Consider the following 19,887-nt stretch of genomic DNA (forward strand, 5'->3'; position numbering starts at 1 on the left):
CTTTTACATCTAAACATCCCGGTTCCGCTCCAGACAAGCCGGTACCGGCTGTTGACCAATTGCACACCTAGCCTTGTGATGACCCTGATTCTGTCACATTGTTTCTTTGTATTGGGCGCTTTATCAAAGTCTTTTAAGAGAAGGTAAGGTGTTTAATAGCAAAATGATTTCTTATCAGTATGGCGCTGCGGAGTATCACTTTGATGCCTTGTGCTTTATCCAGTTGGAGGCACACTATATGAACTCTCCATTGAAGTACATACGGGAACTAAAATCAGTTCTAACACATTATCCAAGTCCTGCTGACTCTCTTCATCGATCTGCTTTTTGCATCAACCACACACCTTCATGCCGGCCAGAGAGTTGAGGTCAGTGGGAATAACTCCAGCCGCAACAGCATCTAAAAGGTCAGCACGTAACACATATCATCGGTACGGAGCAGCCCACCTTGATACGACCAACGGTAATCTCCTAATTGAGACTTCCACGTCCAGAAAACCCAGCCCTGCTGCTTCTCATACGCCGTGACCTGGGCGGCAAACCACTTCTTGTAAAAGTCCTTGTTAGAGTCAGGCGACCAGTCCGAGTTCCACTGCACGTTATCAGGAACGCTCAGACTCCATTCTCCCACAATGGTCGGGGTGTTGCTGTTGAGTTGGTCGCTGCAGGATGTGCTGATGTAGCTGTCCTTGGAGACGGCGACGCTGGCCCACTTTAGATAACGATGGTCGTCGTAAGCGGCGTAGTAGGTGTCAGTCAGAGACTCGTTGGGATCACCCGAGCCCCAGAGTCTGTCCATCATCTGGATGTGTAGGTAGTTGTTTCGATCGATGTTGAGGCTTTGCTCTGCAGCACGAATTCTCTGTGGTCAAGCGTGAGGGTGAGCATTGTCTCTGTGCTTGTATGAGAGCGACTCACCTTGAAAGCATTGGGATAATAGCTGCTCCGCATCGAGCCAACCTTGCCAGCATCCTGAACAGGCTCATTGACAACCTCGAGCATTCCAACATTGCGGAACTTGTCATTCTGGTGGATGTTGGTGGTCATCCACTCGAGGAACTTCAGCGCCCTCTCGAACTGGTAATCCTGGTAAAATCCAGCGGTGGGCGCATACTGGCCCGTAAATGGATTCTGGGGCGTCTGAGCCCCTGGAGCACCGTGTAGATCAATAATAATATACAAGCCCGCATCACTAGCCCACCCACACAGATTCTCCAGATACTGCAACCCGCCCTGAGGGAAATGCTCACTGTCCGAGTAGACCAGGTCCTCCCGCATCCAGTACCCGACAGGGACTCGGATGGTATTCAGACCATAGCTTACCATCTCGGCGATGTCATCCTGTGTGATCCAGGAGCCCCAGTGGCTCGCAAAGGCACTGTTCGCTTTGGCCTGGCCCAGGCTCGAGACGCAGTCGAACTCGGATTTCTGGCCACCGCAGCCCATATCCGACCACGCCTTTTCTGCGATCCATGGCTCGAAGACAAACTGAGAGCCCAGGTTCACGCCTCTGATCTTGCCGTTTGAACTGGTGAAGAGGTTCGTACCGTTTGCTGCGGTGATCTTCTTGTTGACCTCGGGCAGCCAGGCGGTGGCCAGGCCCGATAGAGCGCTGAGAGCTGCGAGCCTCCTAATCATTTCGATTGTAGCAATAAACTGCCGTTGACCTAAAGAGCGGCGTAAAAGAGATATGTGATTCTCAACTCTGTCGAGACATGTTGACGGAGTCTATTTATCTTGATTTTCGACCCCAAAATCTGAAACGCTGATCAATGCGCCCCAGCACGGCAAATAATGCTTCGCTTCAGGACTTCAAATCCATCGGCATTAGCCGCCCCTGAGCCTGAAGATGCCGATCATTTGCTTATGCTCACGGGTTTCCCCAGGCAGGCTGTGTCGCGCGAGACTTAACGCTAACATTCTGTCCATGAAGTCAACAGGGAGATCAAACTGCCGAGATACGCTGGAGGAGAACGTGAATCGGCAAATATCGAATTGAACGGCTATTTTGAAACCTGCTGGCTGGCGATCTTCGGCGCTCGGTGTGTTGATGCGGATCTAGACTTGAGGTTGGAGGAATTAAGGGGCGACCCGGCTGGTACGGTAGCATCGAAGAAAGGATCTAAGCAAGAAGATGCAACAATGCAGTACATGACCCGACCACTGAATTCGAAGGGGAAGTCACTATAAGCTCAAACAGTCTAATTCATAGGAGTCCTTGAATTAAAGGCCACAACTGATCGTCGTCTAACGGTCAACTCGAGGAGTTGCCTATTTAGGAAAATGGTATTCTTCAGCTCACCTCTCCCATTAACGCCTGTATGATACCGGGAAATTCTCCTTAATAAACTGTCAAGGTGATTTAATTCTCAGTTGCATTCAATTGACGATAGCAATCAGACTCGTCATCATGCTGCTCAGTTTCGCTGTCTCTCCACGCAGTTTCTCGACGATGTTTATTTACTCTCGGAACGAAGCATCATAAAAACTGCTTAGTTGGTGTGTGAGAACGATTGTAGAATGGCTTCTCAATCATCACATGAACTCTTCTCAGAAGCCTTTGGATGTCAGTGTTCTCTAGCGATCCAACCTGGACTGAGGAAGGTTCGTAGTCCGGTTACAGATGGAAACACCATCTGATACTGGATCGAACACGGCCAGGGAGGCGGCAAGCGAGATGAATGACTATTTGTCCACAATCCATTCTTAGTATGTCCCTAGACCCAATCTTCTATCACATATGTTACTCACTCGTCCGCATTCTAGTGCACTACCACCAAGAACGATGGGGCCGGGCCCGGTATCAGCCCATGAATGCGTCAATGAGACGAACCGACGGGGCCACTGCAGTGTCAACATGAACCAGCTAGTCGAGGGTCCGAATTGTCACACTCCTGGTTCCCCAAGATACAACATTGAGGATGTTGGATATATACTTGAAATTTGAGACCAGAACATCGCAAGAACAGCAGTACAGCCTGCAAGCGCACGATTCATCCAACGATACTGGTCTCATCGCACCAACGAGATAGCACCTTAACCAAGAGAACTAGCCGCAGGGCGTCAGACTATTGACGCACGCATGAACTCGGTAGTCGAGGAAGAGCTGCATCTTGTCCCCTCACTGTCGGATACCGGGGAGATCTGACAGGACACACAGTAGAGCCTCGCATGTGAAGTGCACAGCTTTTCGTCGGTGACCTTGTGTGCAGGGAATTCCGCGGCTCCCTGATCGGAAATCAACTCAGCACATCCTTGATAACTTCTGTTTGCTCAATGGACTGCAGCCACTATCTCGCTGACCACCTGATTCAGTTGATCCCATTTGATAAATGGCCACGAGTAATCGCTGCGTACGGTCAAATTCGGGATCGCGTCCGAGCGCTTGATGGCACGATCCTCCATTTATCAGAAGCCGACGCGACCCGCTGTCATGGTTCAGACGCAAGGTTCGACTTCATCCGAATGCAAAGATGATCTGATCAACCATCCCGACCCAGGAAATCCCCAGCACGGCGCAGAGTCATACTAGCGTGACTACTCCATCTCTCACTTACGGTGTGCGGGGAGGTACGGAGTACTGATACGCTATCCAGGGCGACATTCGTATCTCGACTCTCGGCTCCGAGAGCTTCGACCACATATCGTGCTGGATATCTGCTGCACCATCATTTCTACTAGCTAGAAACGGTAGTCTTAACACCTTTTTGCTCAAGTGTCTTGAGCGCATTCGGCATGTTCACCCCACGCTGTTCGATCCCACATTCAATTCATCATGTGTATGACTATAGCATGCAGAGATGGGAGGATGGGAGGTGAGCCAACTCCCGAGCAGTAGCCTTTTATGCAACATCCATGTCCGGTTTGTGTCAGATATACAGTCCTTAAGTTCCACCAGCGTCCTGCCTCGGAGCCGAAAATAACGGATGTATCCGTAACAACCGCAGCTAAGAAAAGATGAAATCCGGTCGAAACCGAAGCGCTCTTTGCCGATCGAGCAATAGTTGTCACTGGTTGTTACTCTGTCTGCACAGTGGACAATAACCTCAGCCCACTAGAGTTAGTGTTAAACTGTTCAAAAGCCATGTTTGGAGTTGATATGGCAAGTAAATTACCTCTCCGCTAAGGCAGTCTTGGCCTAGTAACTTCCGTTGTCTGTTCCTTAGGGTCTGGCCTGTCTACCCGAGCGAGACTCTCCAGCTAGAGAGACCCCTGTAATCTATTCTCGGGTGGACGGGGGGCTCCGCTCGGAAGCAGCAGTTGGTTAGTTCCGTTTGATGATTTGCTGGTTTGCTGCAGAGTGGCTTCGGAATGAAAATGAGGTTGGCAAGTTGCTCCCATACGATTATGTACATCATGAGATGCGACCCTAGTCAGCAGCAGCCATTCTAGCCGACCTCCCATTGTCTACGGTCACTCATACATCGGTTGTGGGTATGATTATATGCGGCTAGGACAGATGTAGGGGATCTATCATCTCAGTGTAACCCGAAGTAAGTAGATGTCAAGTTTCAATGAATTTGGAGAAGCGTCTAGTCTCGAAAGGGAAAATGAAGGAAGAGCTGAGGGACGGGTCCTCTGACTTGAGTGCGAGAAGATGAATCACAACGTCAAAACAAAAGGAATGGACAATCAGAAATCCAGGCTCGGCTCCTTTTTCCTACTCTACAACCAAATAAGAACGGATACATACCTGAACATATCTGCAAAGTCAGCGTCAGACAATCAACAGATTCGTTGTCGGCCGAAGCGGGAATACCTCGGTCGGCTTAAGCACGAACCCCATCCGCATCCAGTCAACCAGCGGTTCTCATGGCGATCTCTGAGAGTACCTAGACTCGTGGATGACAATCCAGGGGCGCATGGTTGCAGTGCATGGGGGACCCGTAATGCCGCCTCGTCGACTACAAATACGGCACTTACCCAGCTTACTACCTACATGGAGCGACCACTCATTCACCCACTCCTACCATTAGCATTCAGGGGACTCCAGCCCCTCGTAAGGAAGGTACTCGGGGATGGGTTTTGCTTCGGAAGTGAGACAATGCGACATTCGTTTAAAAAAAATTGCCAGAAGCATGGTAAGGTCAAACGCTCAGAACCGCCGTGAAAATGCTTCTCGACCTCATCTAAACGGATATATGCGGGATTGATGGGATTCGCCTACCACCCATAATAATCTCAAGAGATTGGTATATGTGTCAAATGCGGGGCTAAATGTACGAAAGGACTTTCTATCGCGTGTCATAAATTTGCCATGCCCATACTGGGAAATAACATCACGTCGGACACGCTGTCGAGGATGGTACGCATGTTCTTCCCCTGCGGCGCAGGAATGTATCCGGAGAACTGAGCTGCTGTGGTGCTGAGAGTGACCGACGGTGAGGACACAGGGATCGGCATTGGGGTGGTGATGCTGGAAACCGTGTTGGTGGTTTCGGAGCCCGATCCCAATCCCTCGGGTTCCTTAGCACGCAATGCAGCGCCGATTTGCCGGAGGGCACGGAGTGACGAGGCAAGATGTTTTGCAGACTCCGTCTGGCTGTTCTGCTTCTCTTGTCCTCCGGCGTATACATGATCCGCCAGGACAATTTCAAGCCTCCGAATGAGGTCATACGTTCGAGCGCGATATCGGTCCTCGAGATGTGCAACCAGCAGAAAGGCAGATGCGATTGTGCGCTGCAGGCTGATCCAAGTCCGGGAACAGTGCGGGTTGAACGAATGCAGCTCGACAAATGCATCAATCGTGTTCATCAGACTCGTCAGGCAATCCTCGCGGATTATCGCCCGCCGCTCGTCGTCCAGATGTGCATCCGGGTCTAATGAAACGCGACAAATAACGGAGAGATAGTACGACGAGTGCAGACGTAACTCTGTCCGCTCGATATGATCCGCCAGAGTGGCGCAATGGTCGGGAGAGCGTAAATGCGGGACGCCTTCGGCAATGATTCGTCCGAATCGCTGCTTATACTCTCTAATCTCGTGATATCGCAGTTGAGAATGATGTGGATACATTCGCATGCGCAGCAATTCCAGAATGACAGAAACTAGCCGGCAAAGCGTCTCGAAATACGATCGATGACCGGGCATCGATTTGGGATCATATGGAATTTCCGGCTGACTAACCATCGTGATTGATGGCCGATCGTATGCCAAGGAGAAATGACTGTTCTGAAAAGCCATTGCCCACCTGTTGAGCATCATGAGAATGGTGCCACTCGTGTTCAAAACGGCAACCGGGATCACACTTACCACACCCTCCTGCGAGCCGCTTGAACATCACGCGCAAAGCCTGATGATTCGACATGAAGACCGAGGACCATACACATGCGCTCCGTCATCCCTGTGAGTATGTCGTTGAGTGTGGAGTCATGGAAGCTGCCAAGCAAGAAGATCGCTCACCTAGCAACGTGTATGACGCGCCCGCGTTCATGTTATAGGACAAGACGTGACTTATGATCAACAGAACTTGGATCACTTCAAGCGTTGGTTGCGACACATAGTTCAACATTCGCAAACACTGATAGGCGCAGGAAACTGGAAGACGGTCAGCCATGGACTGTCACTCGATGATGGATGGAAGATTACGCACCATAAACCCAGGAGGTCAACTGCCGCTCTTTAGTTGGCAAATCGGACAGTTGACATCCGGAGGCTAGAACGGCGAAGAGCAGACTCAGAAACGCCAGGCTCATCCCGAATGGTTTGACCAAGCCATTGGTATCTGGACGGTACACCCCTCCGGCTGCCTTGCGGCCTCGCAAAAGCCGATTCATATCTTGTTCTAACCTGGCGACATCTGGAAGCACCGGATACAGTACAGCTGCGATATCTCTATAAAACCCCATAAATCTGCGGAGAAAACCTCGATTAGCAAGGCGAAATAATCGACCACCGAAACCAATTCCCATACCTTCGACATTGCTCATCATCGGGTAATACTCCACAAACGCCGGCGATGTTGAATGTATACGGATCCGACGACCATAGGTCGACGAAAGGATACGCGGCCGACTCGTTTCCCATCGCCAGCTCCGCAAGAAGGTCATCCTTGGGCAGCGCCTGCGCAGTGTCCTCGGAAACCTTCGACTTGTTCAAAATGTCAACGAGTGCCGACCTCGACCCTATATGGACGGAGCCCGTTCGGAGCACGTCGGGCTCATAGATGCCTTCAGACCGCGGGGAGCCTTCTCCTTCGGGGGAGACGTCCGTGGCGGGATTATCGGGTTTCCTCCGCGCGTGTGTATCGAACAATGAGTGCAAACTGCCCAGGATCTGTTCCATTGCGCGCATTTTGGCGTTAATCTCATCCCATTCTCCCTGTGTGATCATCACGGTATCCGACAATGGCTCCTGATCGGGAGTGGAATCGGTGCCTGTCCCCGTTTCAAAGGAAGCATCGCGACCCGAGATATTCGTGGTTTGGTAAGCCGGAGTGTACGGCGGTAGAGAGGAGGAGTACGGAGTTTTAGGCAGAGTCGTCGTCGCAGTCGTGGCTGTTGGTGTAGATAGCGGATATGGGTCCTTGGGAGGCGGACGGCCGTAGGAGCAGTTGAAGTTGCGCTTGACGCAATTGCCGCATGGTACATTGCGATCGCAACGGACCTTACTCGCACGACAGGGTAGGCAAGTCTTGCACTCGCGGGGCCTGCGCCGGATAGGATATGTAGGCATTGTGTGCGTCCCGGAGTGCGGTCTGTCCAGGCTCTCGTCCCTACCGCCCTGCCTCGGGCAGATGGGAGAAGGATGGACGCGAGGGAGGAAAAGAGGAGAGGAGAAGCGGAAGATTGTCTGTGTGACAAGATAGACCACGCGGAGTTTGCATAGGACTATTCTAATTAATATTAGGAATCCTCGTGATTGATCAAATTTGGTTCTGCGACAAGGAAAGTAGAAATCAGAGCGATAAAACCAAAGGAAGCCGAAACTGATAGCGATTCACAAGTATGCAATTGGCTACACCAAAGAGATCGGTGAGATGGTTAGCTTGCGACCGCAGGAACGGAGTCGAGTTGAAAGGCGGATGAGGTTCGCCTCGACGGACACCGATAGATCTTCTGCAGGATAAGAAACGACCACTCTCATAGGTCAGGTACGTAGATAGAATTATAGTATGGTACCTGTCGGGACTCGATGATGAGAGAGTTTCCAGATCGCAGAAGGAAAAGGGTCGATCATGCCTCCTCCGAGGCCCTGGGGCGATCTTGCTCCGGTTTGGATAGATTGAATCCTTTGGGCCGTCCCAATCGGGCAGTGGAGCCAAGGATAAGGTGACCATACACTTGGAACTCTGGAAGATGCGGCTGTGTCGATCTTGATGGCAGTCTTGCGTGGTACTGAATTTCAGGCTATTTCAAATTGTTGTTGATTCAGTGTCAGCAAAGGTGGAAGGTTATTACGGAAGTGTTTTCCTTGAACGATGTCGTTTTGGACGAGGTGGGATGTCTGCTTGTGGATTGGCCTAGACAATCCCTAGTCAACTATCAGCACTTCTCTCTTTTAAGGTATCGATCCAAAGCACAATAGTTATAGGTAAACGTTAAGCAACTGATTTTTCTTCTGAACTTTTGATTCATATTAAAATCTATGCAGCATTTGTCTATGGCATTAACATTCAACCATAACAAATCCAATTCTATATACATTAAATCATAAGACAACCTCAATTCCTCGTCTAAAATCCTCGTGAAATTTATAGATCAGGCTCCCACCCTTTGTCGGAAGGAAAGAAGAGCGAATTGCGTCCGGATTGCCTCATATCACGTTTTAATTCCTGGCTTGACTGGTGTAACCTGCGGCACAGCCCACCAGTCATGCCAGCGTGCCTTCGACCCAACCTCTGGGACCTCCACTCGTAGCCTGACGCGATGACCGTCTGCTTGAGAGCTGGTTCCTCCAGAGTCGGCGAGCCCCTTCTTCACCGCTTCGATAGCGATGCTTGCGCCTATGCAGGCCCGCATCGTGTCCTTAATCTCGGACTTCCAGTCTTCTTCGATGGCCGGCGCTTGGTATGTTTCGCCCCGAGAATCCTTAATGAAAGTACCATTGGCGAGTGTGGCTTCCCAGGCCTTGCGGGCTTCTGATATCGCCTTTGAGGCACGTTCTAAGACGACTTCATCGCTATCCCCTTCTAGAATCGCCTCCCGGCGATACTCTTCGTACGGCACAAGTTCCGGCAGGCTGATAGGGATGAAAGGCTTCATTCGAATTTCGTAGCGCAGCCGCTCGCTGGAGTACGCTCCTGGAGCAGAGGCTGTCGGCAGAAGATTGTGCCGAGCGAGAAGTACATACAGAGCATGCAGGGATATCGCAAAGGCGTCTATAGCAACGATATGTGTGGTGAGTCTCTCGAGGAGTCGAAGGGTCTTATGAAAAGCGGACTGCCGCTCGGCTGAGTTGCTCTTCATTGCAGCCATAGCGGCCAGATTTCGTTTGGCGGCAGCGACCGTAAATGTCCGTATTCGGTCGATGTGAGCAAGGTGCGTGGAGCAAATGTGAGAAAGATACCAGTACATCCCAGCAAGTTCTTCGGGTGCATAGATTGATAGTTCGAAACCAAGCTGAATGATAAGGCGGAATTGGCTCAGCTTCTGGTGGTATGCCCAGCTGCTTAGGGGGTAAGAGTAAGTGGCGTCACCGTTCGATAGTGTAAGCGGAGATTCTTCGCTGAGAGTACGAAGTTGCTCGTCGAGTTCTTCGGCCTGCACAAAGGTCAGTATTGGTCTGAACTGAGCATTGTCAACTCGGTTTGCACACCTCCATCTGAAGGTTATCCCAATCAATAATTGTATGGCAGAGTGTCCGACGAATGCGGCATCGGTTGAGGCACGCACTTCGAAAAGTGTCTACGAAGGGCTATATAATGGTCAGAAAATGCCGACTACGCGAAAGAAGCGGCAGGACCTCACCTGAGCGAAACGTTTAACAAAAGCGTCCATCCGCTGGGCAATCTGGAACCGAGGGTCCGAGGGCACCTCAGTATCGTCAATGTTGGCATCAAGAAGCACGCTCGAAGAGAGGACAAATTCGGACAATTCGTCGTACAGAAGTCCTTTAAGCGAGACTTTGCCAAGGACAGTCATGTTGCTCAGGATGAAAGTTTGGGTAAGCGAACGGATATAAACGGATGGTTGAGGTTTTCGAGAAAGCAGTGTCCAAACGGCGACCTGAATTCGTTAGAAGATACATTCAGATTCATCTTTAATATGGGAATGGCCCGGAATACCTTGAAATTGTATGGGCCACCATACTCAACGAGTTCCTGTAGGTCAATTGCATCTCGGCACAACCGTCGCAGATGCGCCAGCGCATCCTCGAAACTAACCTTCACCATGGGCCGAGGCGGCACCGTGCTGGCCAGTCTCCGCTGAATCTTCACACTGAAGGCATCGGACACAGGCTTTCCGAGAGAGACAGATTTGGTAAGCGAGGACAACTGGGATAAGCAAGACGCAAAGTAGCCGGTTGACTTGTTCTGCAAGATATCAGCGTCATGGGCCAATGCGAGGAGGAACTCGCGTCGAAAGATCAGCCGGGATGTGATTGCATCGCGCAAGTTTTGATGGAGAGCATCGGCTGTTCCTTCAGTCCAGGAGACCGCCTCATCGAGGAGGTTTCGAAAGTTTGTCACATCAAACTGTGACAGTAAGCTGCGATTGTACAGCTGAGTGACAAAGTCCTCTTCCTGCAGAGAATCAGAAAATGTTTAGAGTGCCTGGTAAACTTCAAGAACCAACTTCGTAGTAAAACTCCGCCGAAACTCGCGAGTGGACAAAATCACAGCACTTAACCAGCGCAAGGCAGTAAGCGCGGAGTACGAGATGTAACAGTTTTGAGTCCTCCTTCTTGTTACCCAACCTTTCACGCGCAAACCGAGCATCTTCGAAAGTCTTCGGTACCGGCCATAACAGTTTATCGAGGTACAAGGACGTAAAAAGGGTCTGTGATAGTGGATGTCCCATATGCCACGCCATCTGCCATGATAAAGACCGTTTAGTCAAATGGTGATAGCCGCCGGCTTTGCGGAGGAACCCACTCACCTCATGGCAAAGCAACTCGTCCAATATTCCCACTACTTCTTCCGGAGCCAGCTCCCGCATGATGTCGTAGTCGTCCTCCAAGGCGTGCGCGTGATTCTCTCCAGGCCCGAGGTACCCACTGTCCATCTTTGAATCCATTATCTGCCGGGAATCAAGACCTGTCAGCCGACGAAAAAGTTCCACGATCGAGTATCGTCTAGCAGCGAGACTGAAAGGATTGCAACCCACCTCCAAGGCGCCGACTGCCTCGAACAGTGTGAAGTACTCATCTTTGACGAGTTCTCCTGTTCGCAGCTCTAGCAAAAAGACGAACAGTCAGTAAAGCTGTGCGATGCACCAGACAGCAGGTCAATCAGAATGAAAGGAAGACAGCGAAGGAAAAAGGCTTCTTACTCGAAGCAGCTTGTGTGAATACATCTGTGATGTCGCGTGGGACCACCGACTGCGAGACGACTCGCATCGTCGGGACGCGGACTTCGTTACTTGGCAGCATTAATATTCATCCACGACCATCTGCAGCCCGCTGCGAGGTTGAACATCTATAAGAAATTGGCTTTGGGGGCGATGGCTCAAATGAGGGACAAGACGGCGGAGGAGGGAGCGGGGAGTTGGCGGACAGTACGTATGCGACTCGCGGAAATGAAACCCACAAGGACGCAAAAGGCCGCAGAGACTTGATGCCGGCGGAGGGTGAACGTCTGCTTACAGAACTCTTACACTACACCCAGGTAGACTCTACATTTTAACACTGATAAATGGCAGGAAGAAAGTGTTCCTTCTATTGATTTCAACGAACAGGCCAATATTGCTACAGTGATTGTTCCTCCCCTCGGGTAAAGCTTCCCCTAGGCCTTTGATAGCCCAATTCGCTCCCTATATCATCGTATCGATTCGTCTTCGGAGAGAATGGTCTACTTCGACTCCTGAGCAGCCTGCTGGTTGGTTTCGGCGATACTCTTGACGTCGCCCTGCTTGCCGTTCTGTATTCAAGCGAGAAATCCGTTAGCCGAGTTCAGCCAGGCATTGTACTCATCACCACCACAATCCAGCACAACAATGACGTGTATACGAACCTCCCACTTGGCAAAACGCAGTTCTGACTGTCCACGGCGCTCTGCAGCGAGACGAGGACCGTCCTTGAGAGATCTGCGGACGGCGCGGGCAGCGACGGCCAGGTAGCGGTTGTAGCTATAAAAAGTCAGTACCGGATCGGTCGCGCATTGTTCAGCGGCATCGTCGGTAGGATGGGTTGTGCATACGTCAAACCAGCGGCTTTCCACGCAGCTGCCATTTTGAAGACGGATGAAGTTGGAGGGATTGTGTTTCGAATGGAGAATCAGAAGTCGTCGGGTATGTGACGCTTGAATGAGCGTAGAGTTCGGAGGATCGGGAACTTCAGGTCATGTGATTCACGTGATCGGACAGCACCTTCGTCGGCCATTCAACGACCAAAAGGGGGATACACCGACAAAATTGAATTCAAGATGTCTGGCTTGGGCTAAGAACAATTCTGCTGCTGCTAATTTGCTGTTCCACGAGTCCGAAAGAACTCAGTGACAGTGATCGGCTAGCCAGCTATGGATTTGAGCCGCTACTGACACCCGAACTCGACAGGTTCATGATGCTTCAAACGTCCAAGCATATAATGCAAAGGGATAGAACATTGAAGGAAGAGTTTTTTCTTTATCGGCATACAAACCAACTGTATAACACGCTGTTTCTCCTTGGGTGTGCCCTAGGACCTGGTTCTTGAACCGCACAAAGTATCAATGAGAAGTTATATCAACAAGCCAGCTAAGTACTAGGCGACCCTTAATATTGAACCCAAAGTTTCCTTCAGTCCTGCCAGAATATACTCAGATTTAAGAAGACCTGCCCGTTTTCTCCGTTCTTGACCCAGGCTCCGAAGAAAGCGTGCCTGGCCTATATTCCATGCCCAGTCCGCCCAGAAATGTGCCATATAGAACTGCTCTTAACGTACTGCTCTTAACAAGGAGAGATCTTCCATATGCATTTATATAACATATTCACTTACTAAACAAAGAATAAAAGCTTCATTTACGCATGATACGCCGAGATGCAAGAGATTGAAGCTTCTTCTGTGCATGAGATGCAGAATATGGCCGTATTAGACAGACTAGTACGCATCATAATACACCCAAGAACAACAAGCTATGGTCTGCCCTTGGTTTCACCCTTCATTATTCACTCACCTCTGTCCCTCATCTCTCTCATCACCTCTTGCCAAATCATCTTCCTCTTCTGACTTACAGAGGTTGTTGGAGATATCTACTTTGCAACTCCAGGAGGCTTAGGCAATGCCAACTTGAGGAAGAAACGCAAACCAGATAGTACGTATGTCGACATCCTAAAATCCTTTCACTCTGGTGCTGCATTTGGCCTCCAGGTAGTGTTTCGGGTCTCGCCATCTCTCATCTTTCTCTCACTTTCTTGCCAGTGCCGCTGTACAGTGCTCCCTGTGTCAAAGCCTCCCTCGCGATCTTGGCCACTCATCGGACATCAGCAGATATCAAAGGTCACTAAAAGGCAGAGGCACGCATATAAACATGGGCACGCTTAAGAAGCAGTTGATTAGGCCTAAGAAGCGGATTCTGGTTCGTTGGGATTGTAAGTCATCCCTTCCTGCCGCAGGCATGTTCACTCAATGGAAATCGATCTGACTTATTTGGTAGCCGATTTAGACGAGCTGCTCCTCCTGACAATACAGTCTGTCTGTAACACAAAAAATGTGAAGATTCCATGGGCAGATGTTGCGTCCACGATGGGCCACAACGTCACAGAAGGAGCAATAGTCCAGCACCTATCCAAACTCCGCAGTCGCCGGGTCGATGGTGGTAAAGTCGTCCCTCCACCACTTCGACGGGGCGGCATTGGGGCTCCAAACAAAGCCTCAAACGCATCCACAACATACTCCAGAGGACGTGCTCGGCGCAGGATGCGCAACGAACGGGAGTCCGACAGCGCGGCAGAGCCATCTGATCTTGCACAAGATACCGATATTGAATCTGACGAAGAGTACGTTGTTAGACGGCACTCAAAGGCTCAGAGAGACGCTGCACACAGCAAAAGCTCGAGAGTCCACAGCAAGGAAGACCACAAAGTCCAGCCTCAGTCCGCAAGTGACCAGGACGCTGATGGCAGTCCGATTGGCTCCGAAGACTTGGTGGTTTCTGGTGCCCAGTTTCTTGAGTATCCCAATCATAGGGGTGCTCGGAACCGTTCCCGCTCTCGTCTTCGAAAGCGGAGCAAGGTGGTTGTCCTGAGATACAGGCGTGGAACGCAGCCTAAATGCGAAAAGCTTGTCAAAGTCGAGAGTCCAGAACATACTACGGTCAGCGCTTTCGATCCTCACAATCAGAGTCTACTTGACCAGCAATTGTATCAGGATCTTCATTGCACAGACAATTCAAATTCCATGGGTGCGGTAGATACTAAGAGCATGGGTGGGAATTATTCGTCCGCAGATCAATCCAACATGGGCATGTCGTCCATCACAAATCCAAACTCCAATTTTCTGGATTTTGCGTCTAGCCAGGGGCTGCATATGAATGCTTATCAGAACTTTTATCCCAGTTCACAGAACGAGCAGCTCGGCTTTGTTCCGAACCCATTGAATCATCTGAATCCCCATCAGAGTGAGCAAATTGGCATTGCTCCAGGGGAGCAAAGCATGTATTTTGACGACCTTTTTCAGTACATACATGCTAATGATGGGCATAAAGACAATAACGGGACCAACTTTGCAAGTTCGGGGGAAATGAATCCCTTTTTCTGATTCCTCCTGACAGAATCATATGGCTCACTGTCAGCTTTCAAAGACCTTGGATACCCAAGCTCAATACTTATGTGGCCTCGCTATGATTTAGCATATCGTTGGAATCTTTCTCTTACCGACTGAGCTTTCCGCATCGTCAGCCTCATTTAGGATGCATCATAATGGGGCAAAGCCGGGAATCGTGGTTCAGGAATTTCTCTGGCTTTTTCATCATCTTCGCTCTTTGGAATGACCTTGCGAGCATCTGCTTATTCTGCATCATACCCGACTAGATTCTGTTCTTTCTTCTTGCGTATTTTCGTTGCTTTGCCGCGCTTTAGCTTTTCGTTTTGTTGCAATTGCTTCTACCAATCAGCTCTCGGTTTTCAACTATTTCATAGCCTGGAACAGGAGATTGGGTATCTTCTAGCCTTACTGAACATATCACCTCAATTTCTACCAAATATGATAAGTCTTGCTGTACCTTCGAGGAAGAAAAAGGTGTATACACATTCGCAATCATACGGAGCAGAGAGACTGCATGATAATCTATCTTGGGAACTTCGGCTGGGACAGAAGTAGATCTGACTGTTCAGCGACAATCATTAATCATACCTGTATCTTTTGCTTTGAAAAGATACATGTGTTGGCCCATTCAGCTCTACATATGCGAATGACTCTCAGATACTGTTGCCCATCGGCATCTGTGTACGAATTTCCCCTTCCGACGATCCGAGAACATCCCTCGGGAAGGCCACACGTGACCTTCTAGGAGCTTCTGCCGCCAAGACATCCGGGGATCGAGAACCGCCTGGAAAAATTTCGAGACTTTGGCTTCATCTCCCCAGCTTTCATCTCCATTCCATCCTCCTTATCTTCTGTTCTTCCTCTTCTCTTCCTTCTCTGTACCTGTTCTTGCTCTGGGAGGTTCGATCGGGCAGTAGTCGTTCATCTTAACGTTTATTATCTTCTCTTCTATCCCGTCCTATCACCCTTCTTCCCATAATGCAGAGAGCTCTTTCTTCCAGGACGTCTGTCCTTTCCGCTGCCTCCAAGCGGGCTGCTTTCACCAAGCCCGCTGGCCTTAACCTGCAGCAGCAGCGTTTTGCCCACAAGGTATGTTTTCATCTGCGATCTGCAATTCTAAACTCCTGAAACGGTGCCAATTTCTCTTCCGTGTCACCCGGAGCTTACCCCCGACACCTTGCTAACAACGTTTCAGGAACTCAAGTTCGGTGTCGAAGCCCGTGCTCAGCTCCTCAAGGGTGTTGACACTCTGGCCAAGGCCGTGACTTCGACTCTTGGTCCTAAGGGTCGTAACGTCCTTATCGAGTCTCCCTACGGCTCTCCTAAGATCACCAAGGGTATGTCTGACTCGAGCTAGCCCCAGTCGCTGTTTCCACTTGCCATTGAAACGAATTGTGTACTGACTGAAATAGATGGTGTCTCTGTTGCTAAGGCCATCACTCTCCAAGACAAGTTCGAGAACCTCGGTGCTCGCCTCCTCCAGGATGTCGCTTCTAAGACCAACGAGATTGCTGGTGACGGTACCACCACCGCTACAGTCCTTGCCCGTGCCATCTTCTCTGAGACCGTGAAGAACGTTGCTGCTGGCTGCAACCCCATGGATCTGCGCCGCGGTATCCAGGCTGCTGTTGATGCTGTCGTCGACTACCTCCAGAAGAACAAGCGTGACATCACCACCGGTGAGGAGATCGCTCAAGTTGCTACCATCTCCGCCAACGGTGACACCCACATTGGTAAGCTGATCTCCACCGCCATGGAGCGTGTCGGCAAGGAGGGTGTCATCACTGTCAAGGAGGGCAAGACCATTGAGGATGAGCTCGAGGTCACTGAGGGTATGCGTTTCGACCGTGGATACACCTCCCCCTACTTCATCACCGATGCCAAGTCTCAGAAGGTTGAGTTCGAGAAGCCCCTGATTCTGCTGTCTGAGAAGAAGATCTCCGCCGTTCAGGACATCATCCCCGCCCTTGAGGCCTCCACCACCCTCCGCCGCCCCCTGGTCATCATCGCCGAGGACATTGAGGGTGAGGCTCTCGCCGTCTGCATTCTGAACAAGCTCCGTGGTCAGCTGCAGGTCGCCGCCGTCAAGGCTCCCGGATTCGGTGACAACCGCAAGAGCATCCTTGGCGATCTTGCCGTCCTTACCAACGGTACCGTCTTCACTGATGAGCTCGACATCAAGTTGGAGAAGCTCACTCCCGACATGCTTGGTTCCACCGGCGCCATCACCATCACCAAGGAGGATACCATCATCCTGAACGGTGAGGGCAGCAAGGACGCCATTGCCCAGCGCTGCGAGCAGATCCGTGGTGTCATGGCGGACCCCAGCACCTCCGAATACGAGAAGGAGAAGCTCCAGGAGCGTCTGGCTAAGCTCTCTGGCGGTGTTGCCGTCATCAAGGTCGGTGGTGCCTCCGAGGTTGAGGTCGGTGAGAAGAAGGACCGTGTTGTCGATGCTCTCAACGCTACCCGCGCCGCTGTTGAGGAGGGTATCCTTCCCGGTGGTGGTACCGCCCTTCTCAAGGCCGCCGCCAACGGCCTTGACAACGTCAAGCCCGAGAACTTCGACCAGCAGCTCGGTGTCAGCATCATCAAGAACGCCATCACCCGCCCCGCTCGCACCATTGTTGAGAACGCCGGCCTCGAGGGCAGCGTCATTGTCGGCAAGCTGACCGACGAATTCGCCAAGGACTTCAACCGCGGTTTCGACAGCTCCAAGGGCGAGTACGTCGACATGATCTCCAGCGGTATCCTTGATCCCCTCAAGGTTGTTCGCACCGCTCTGCTCGACGCCAGCGGTGTCGCCTCCCTGCTCGGTACCACCGAGGTCGCTATCGTTGAGGCCCCTGAAGAGAAGGGCCCTGCTGCTCCCGGCGGCATGGGTGGTATGGGCGGTATGGGCGGCATGGGTGGCGGCATGTTCTAAGCTGCTCCCAGTCCCCTTCGCTAGCCTAGCCTCTTCCATGATTTAAAGGTTTCTCTTCCCTTCGAGCGTGTCTTTGCATGTACGAGCATTTTCTGATATATCGGTGTTGAGAATTTTCTGTAATATTTCCTTTGTTTCTGATGTGTTACACGCCTTGACAGCCCCTTCACCTACTCCCACTTCGTCCTATACCTCGATACTCATATCTACCTCTTCGATCCGCCTCCCCTTTGATTGACTCGATCAACATCTCCACTCCATCCCATTGGGCATGAAAAGTCTTAGGGAGTCCTGTGTATCATATATGTACTTTATGTAGTCTACGACAGCTTTGGAGCTGTGGTGGTCGTGCCTCAATTAATATAATTGATTGTTCACGGCATCCTCTCTTCAGTTTCTGTAATCTTCACGTAGGTTTGCTACTCGGTTCTCGACGGCCCTGTCATACAGTAATGATCAAGAAGACGCTACCATGCAGCCATAGGCCATGCAAGCATATCTAAGCCGAGATTCCCTGCCGATTCGACTCTCTCAACTTCGTTGAGTAATCGTATCCCGGCGGCATCATCTCATACTCTGCCACAGGTGGCAGCGGCGAAATCATCCAATCAGGATGCTGTTTCCAGATATCGTCCTCCAATTGCCTGCGATACCGCCGGGAGGACAGATAGCGATCAAAGCGGTTCTTTTCATGATGCACGTCCAAGGGCTCTTCTGAAGATCTGGACAGATGAAGAAACTTCTTAGCGGGAGCTAGGAGGAAGTCTTGAGCCATTCCGACGAGAATTGCGTGTGCCTTGGCAACAGTCTCCCGGAGGGTTTCGTTGAAGGCTAAGAGTAGGGCGATGACGATGATTGCGACTGATGACGGGCCTAGAGCATGGCGTCAGAGGTATCTAATTAACGTAGCTTGAGAAGAGATGAACCAGGGTCCTTACCTGCAATCAGAAACATTTGACGGAAATCGGGGTTTGTCTCTGTGCCGCTCCATTCTCGGACATTGATGCCGAATAACGAGGTGAAAAAGGAGAGAGGTAAGAATCTGTGCCGGATGAGCAATTGTGTAAGACGTGACCTGTGTGGAGCAGATGCGACTTACATGACAGTGAAGATTGTAAAAACCATCACGGACCGTGACTGCGTCTGGGTTACTTCTGCCTCCCACCGAGCCAGTCGAGATTCATCGACGTTGGCTTGCTTCTGCTTCAAGTCGAGAAGATTCTCTACCTGTGTCCGAAAGTCAGCGAACGGCGTCATGATGGACGTCGGAGGTGCTTACGGCTTTCTGGGCCAGGATGGTGTTCTCCCTCATTTCCTGGACTTGATTGCGATATTCGTCCAGCCTGGCCAGCGAGGCTTCGACAAAGACCTTGCCATATCCCCTGTCTGCGAAGTATCTAGCCATGGTCTTGACGGTTGTGGTTTGCTGTTCGAGAACCTTCATGATCGTTCCTAGCTCATCCATAATATCCCTCAGTTCCAGTAGCGCAGACAGGTCTTCTCGGTTCTGTCTTGCTACACGGATATCTCTTTCATCACGCTCTGCCTCAGTCATTGTTCTTCCATCGGCCGTTTTGTTGTGTTGAGCAGGGTTAATGGTAAATCCGCGACTTCGGAACCGCTTAAATGACTTGGTCACTGATTCTGTCTGATCCTTGGTCAGTCAGCTGTCGAGACGTGCACGCTATGTAATCCTTACCAAGATGCTGATGGACTCTTCAAAAATTCGGAGGACTTGTAAATCGTGGTGCAGTGTCCTGTCAAGTAGAACAGTGACAGCATGTTGTACTATGAGCGCAGCAAGATCACCAGCAGTCTCGAAACGCCGTGCCAGATCTCCATTGAGTTCATTATAGATACTGTTGTGTAAGTTTGCTTGTTCATAGAGCCTAACCTCGGATGTTGTAGCCTCTTGGTTGGGGAAAAAGGTCACGACCGTTCTCTGGTCCAATATCCAAAGCCATAGCTGGTCTACCATGAGAACTTTGCCATCCTCAAAAACGTCCGGAACGCTTGAATCACTTTCCAATCTCACTGACTCCCCTATCTCATCCTTGAGATTGATTGATTTCCTCGTCCTTTTCCAGAGCATTTGATCGTCATCTCGGGCAGTAGTAGAT

The 19,887-nt window shown here is 50.7% G+C and overlaps 6 protein-coding genes across 6 annotated transcripts; 2 read left to right on the forward strand and 4 right to left on the reverse strand.

Moving 5' to 3' along the window:
- Window positions 1–332: 332 nt before the first annotated feature.
- On the reverse strand, window positions 333–1,638 carry ALT_4101 (glycoside hydrolase family 5 protein; the record flags this gene model as incomplete). The annotated part of the gene is made up of 3 exons (XM_033558293.2): window positions 333–400; window positions 448–862; window positions 919–1,638. The coding sequence occupies 3 exons, from the start codon at window positions 1,636–1,638 to the stop codon at window positions 333–335; spliced, it is 1,203 nt and encodes a 400-aa protein (XP_033414184.1).
- A 3,606-nt stretch (window positions 1,639–5,244) lies between these two features.
- On the reverse strand, window positions 5,245–7,674 carry ALT_4102 (uncharacterized protein; the record flags this gene model as incomplete). Its single annotated transcript, XM_033558292.2, has 5 exons — window positions 5,245–6,190; window positions 6,253–6,343; window positions 6,403–6,537; window positions 6,593–6,852; window positions 6,914–7,674. 5 exons carry the CDS (start codon window positions 7,672–7,674, stop codon window positions 5,245–5,247), a joined length of 2,193 nt encoding a protein of 730 aa, XP_033414183.2.
- A 1,085-nt stretch (window positions 7,675–8,759) lies between these two features.
- ALT_4103 (N-alpha-acetyltransferase 35, NatC auxiliary subunit) lies at window positions 8,760–11,499 on the reverse strand (the record flags this gene model as incomplete). Its single annotated transcript, XM_089599685.1, has 7 exons — window positions 8,760–9,701; window positions 9,757–9,855; window positions 9,909–10,166; window positions 10,226–10,684; window positions 10,737–10,973; window positions 11,040–11,335; window positions 11,433–11,499. 7 exons carry the CDS (start codon window positions 11,497–11,499, stop codon window positions 8,760–8,762), a joined length of 2,358 nt encoding a protein of 785 aa, XP_089456023.1.
- Window positions 11,500–11,950: 451 nt separating this feature from the next.
- ALT_4104 (ATP synthase subunit epsilon family protein) lies at window positions 11,951–12,330 on the reverse strand (the record flags this gene model as incomplete). The annotated part of the gene is made up of 3 exons (XM_033558290.1): window positions 11,951–12,019; window positions 12,113–12,227; window positions 12,299–12,330. The coding sequence occupies 3 exons, from the start codon at window positions 12,328–12,330 to the stop codon at window positions 11,951–11,953; spliced, it is 216 nt and encodes a 71-aa protein (XP_033414181.1).
- Window positions 12,331–13,606: 1,276 nt separating this feature from the next.
- On the forward strand, window positions 13,607–14,835 carry ALT_4105 (uncharacterized protein; the record flags this gene model as incomplete). Its single annotated transcript, XM_033558289.2, has 2 exons — window positions 13,607–13,667; window positions 13,733–14,835. The coding sequence occupies 2 exons, from the start codon at window positions 13,607–13,609 to the stop codon at window positions 14,833–14,835; spliced, it is 1,164 nt and encodes a 387-aa protein (XP_033414180.2).
- A 984-nt stretch (window positions 14,836–15,819) lies between these two features.
- hsp60 (chaperone ATPase HSP60) lies at window positions 15,820–17,767 on the forward strand (the record flags this gene model as incomplete). The annotated part of the gene is made up of 3 exons (XM_033558288.2): window positions 15,820–15,930; window positions 16,037–16,178; window positions 16,254–17,767. The coding sequence occupies 3 exons, from the start codon at window positions 15,820–15,822 to the stop codon at window positions 17,765–17,767; spliced, it is 1,767 nt and encodes a 588-aa protein (XP_033414179.1).
- Window positions 17,768–19,887: the final 2,120 nt, after the last annotated feature.

The sequence above is a fragment of the Aspergillus lentulus genome, assembly GCF_001445615.1.
Source record: "Aspergillus lentulus DNA, contig: Alt08, strain: IFM 54703, whole genome shotgun sequence".
NCBI lineage: Eukaryota > Fungi > Ascomycota > Eurotiomycetes > Eurotiales > Aspergillaceae > Aspergillus > Aspergillus lentulus.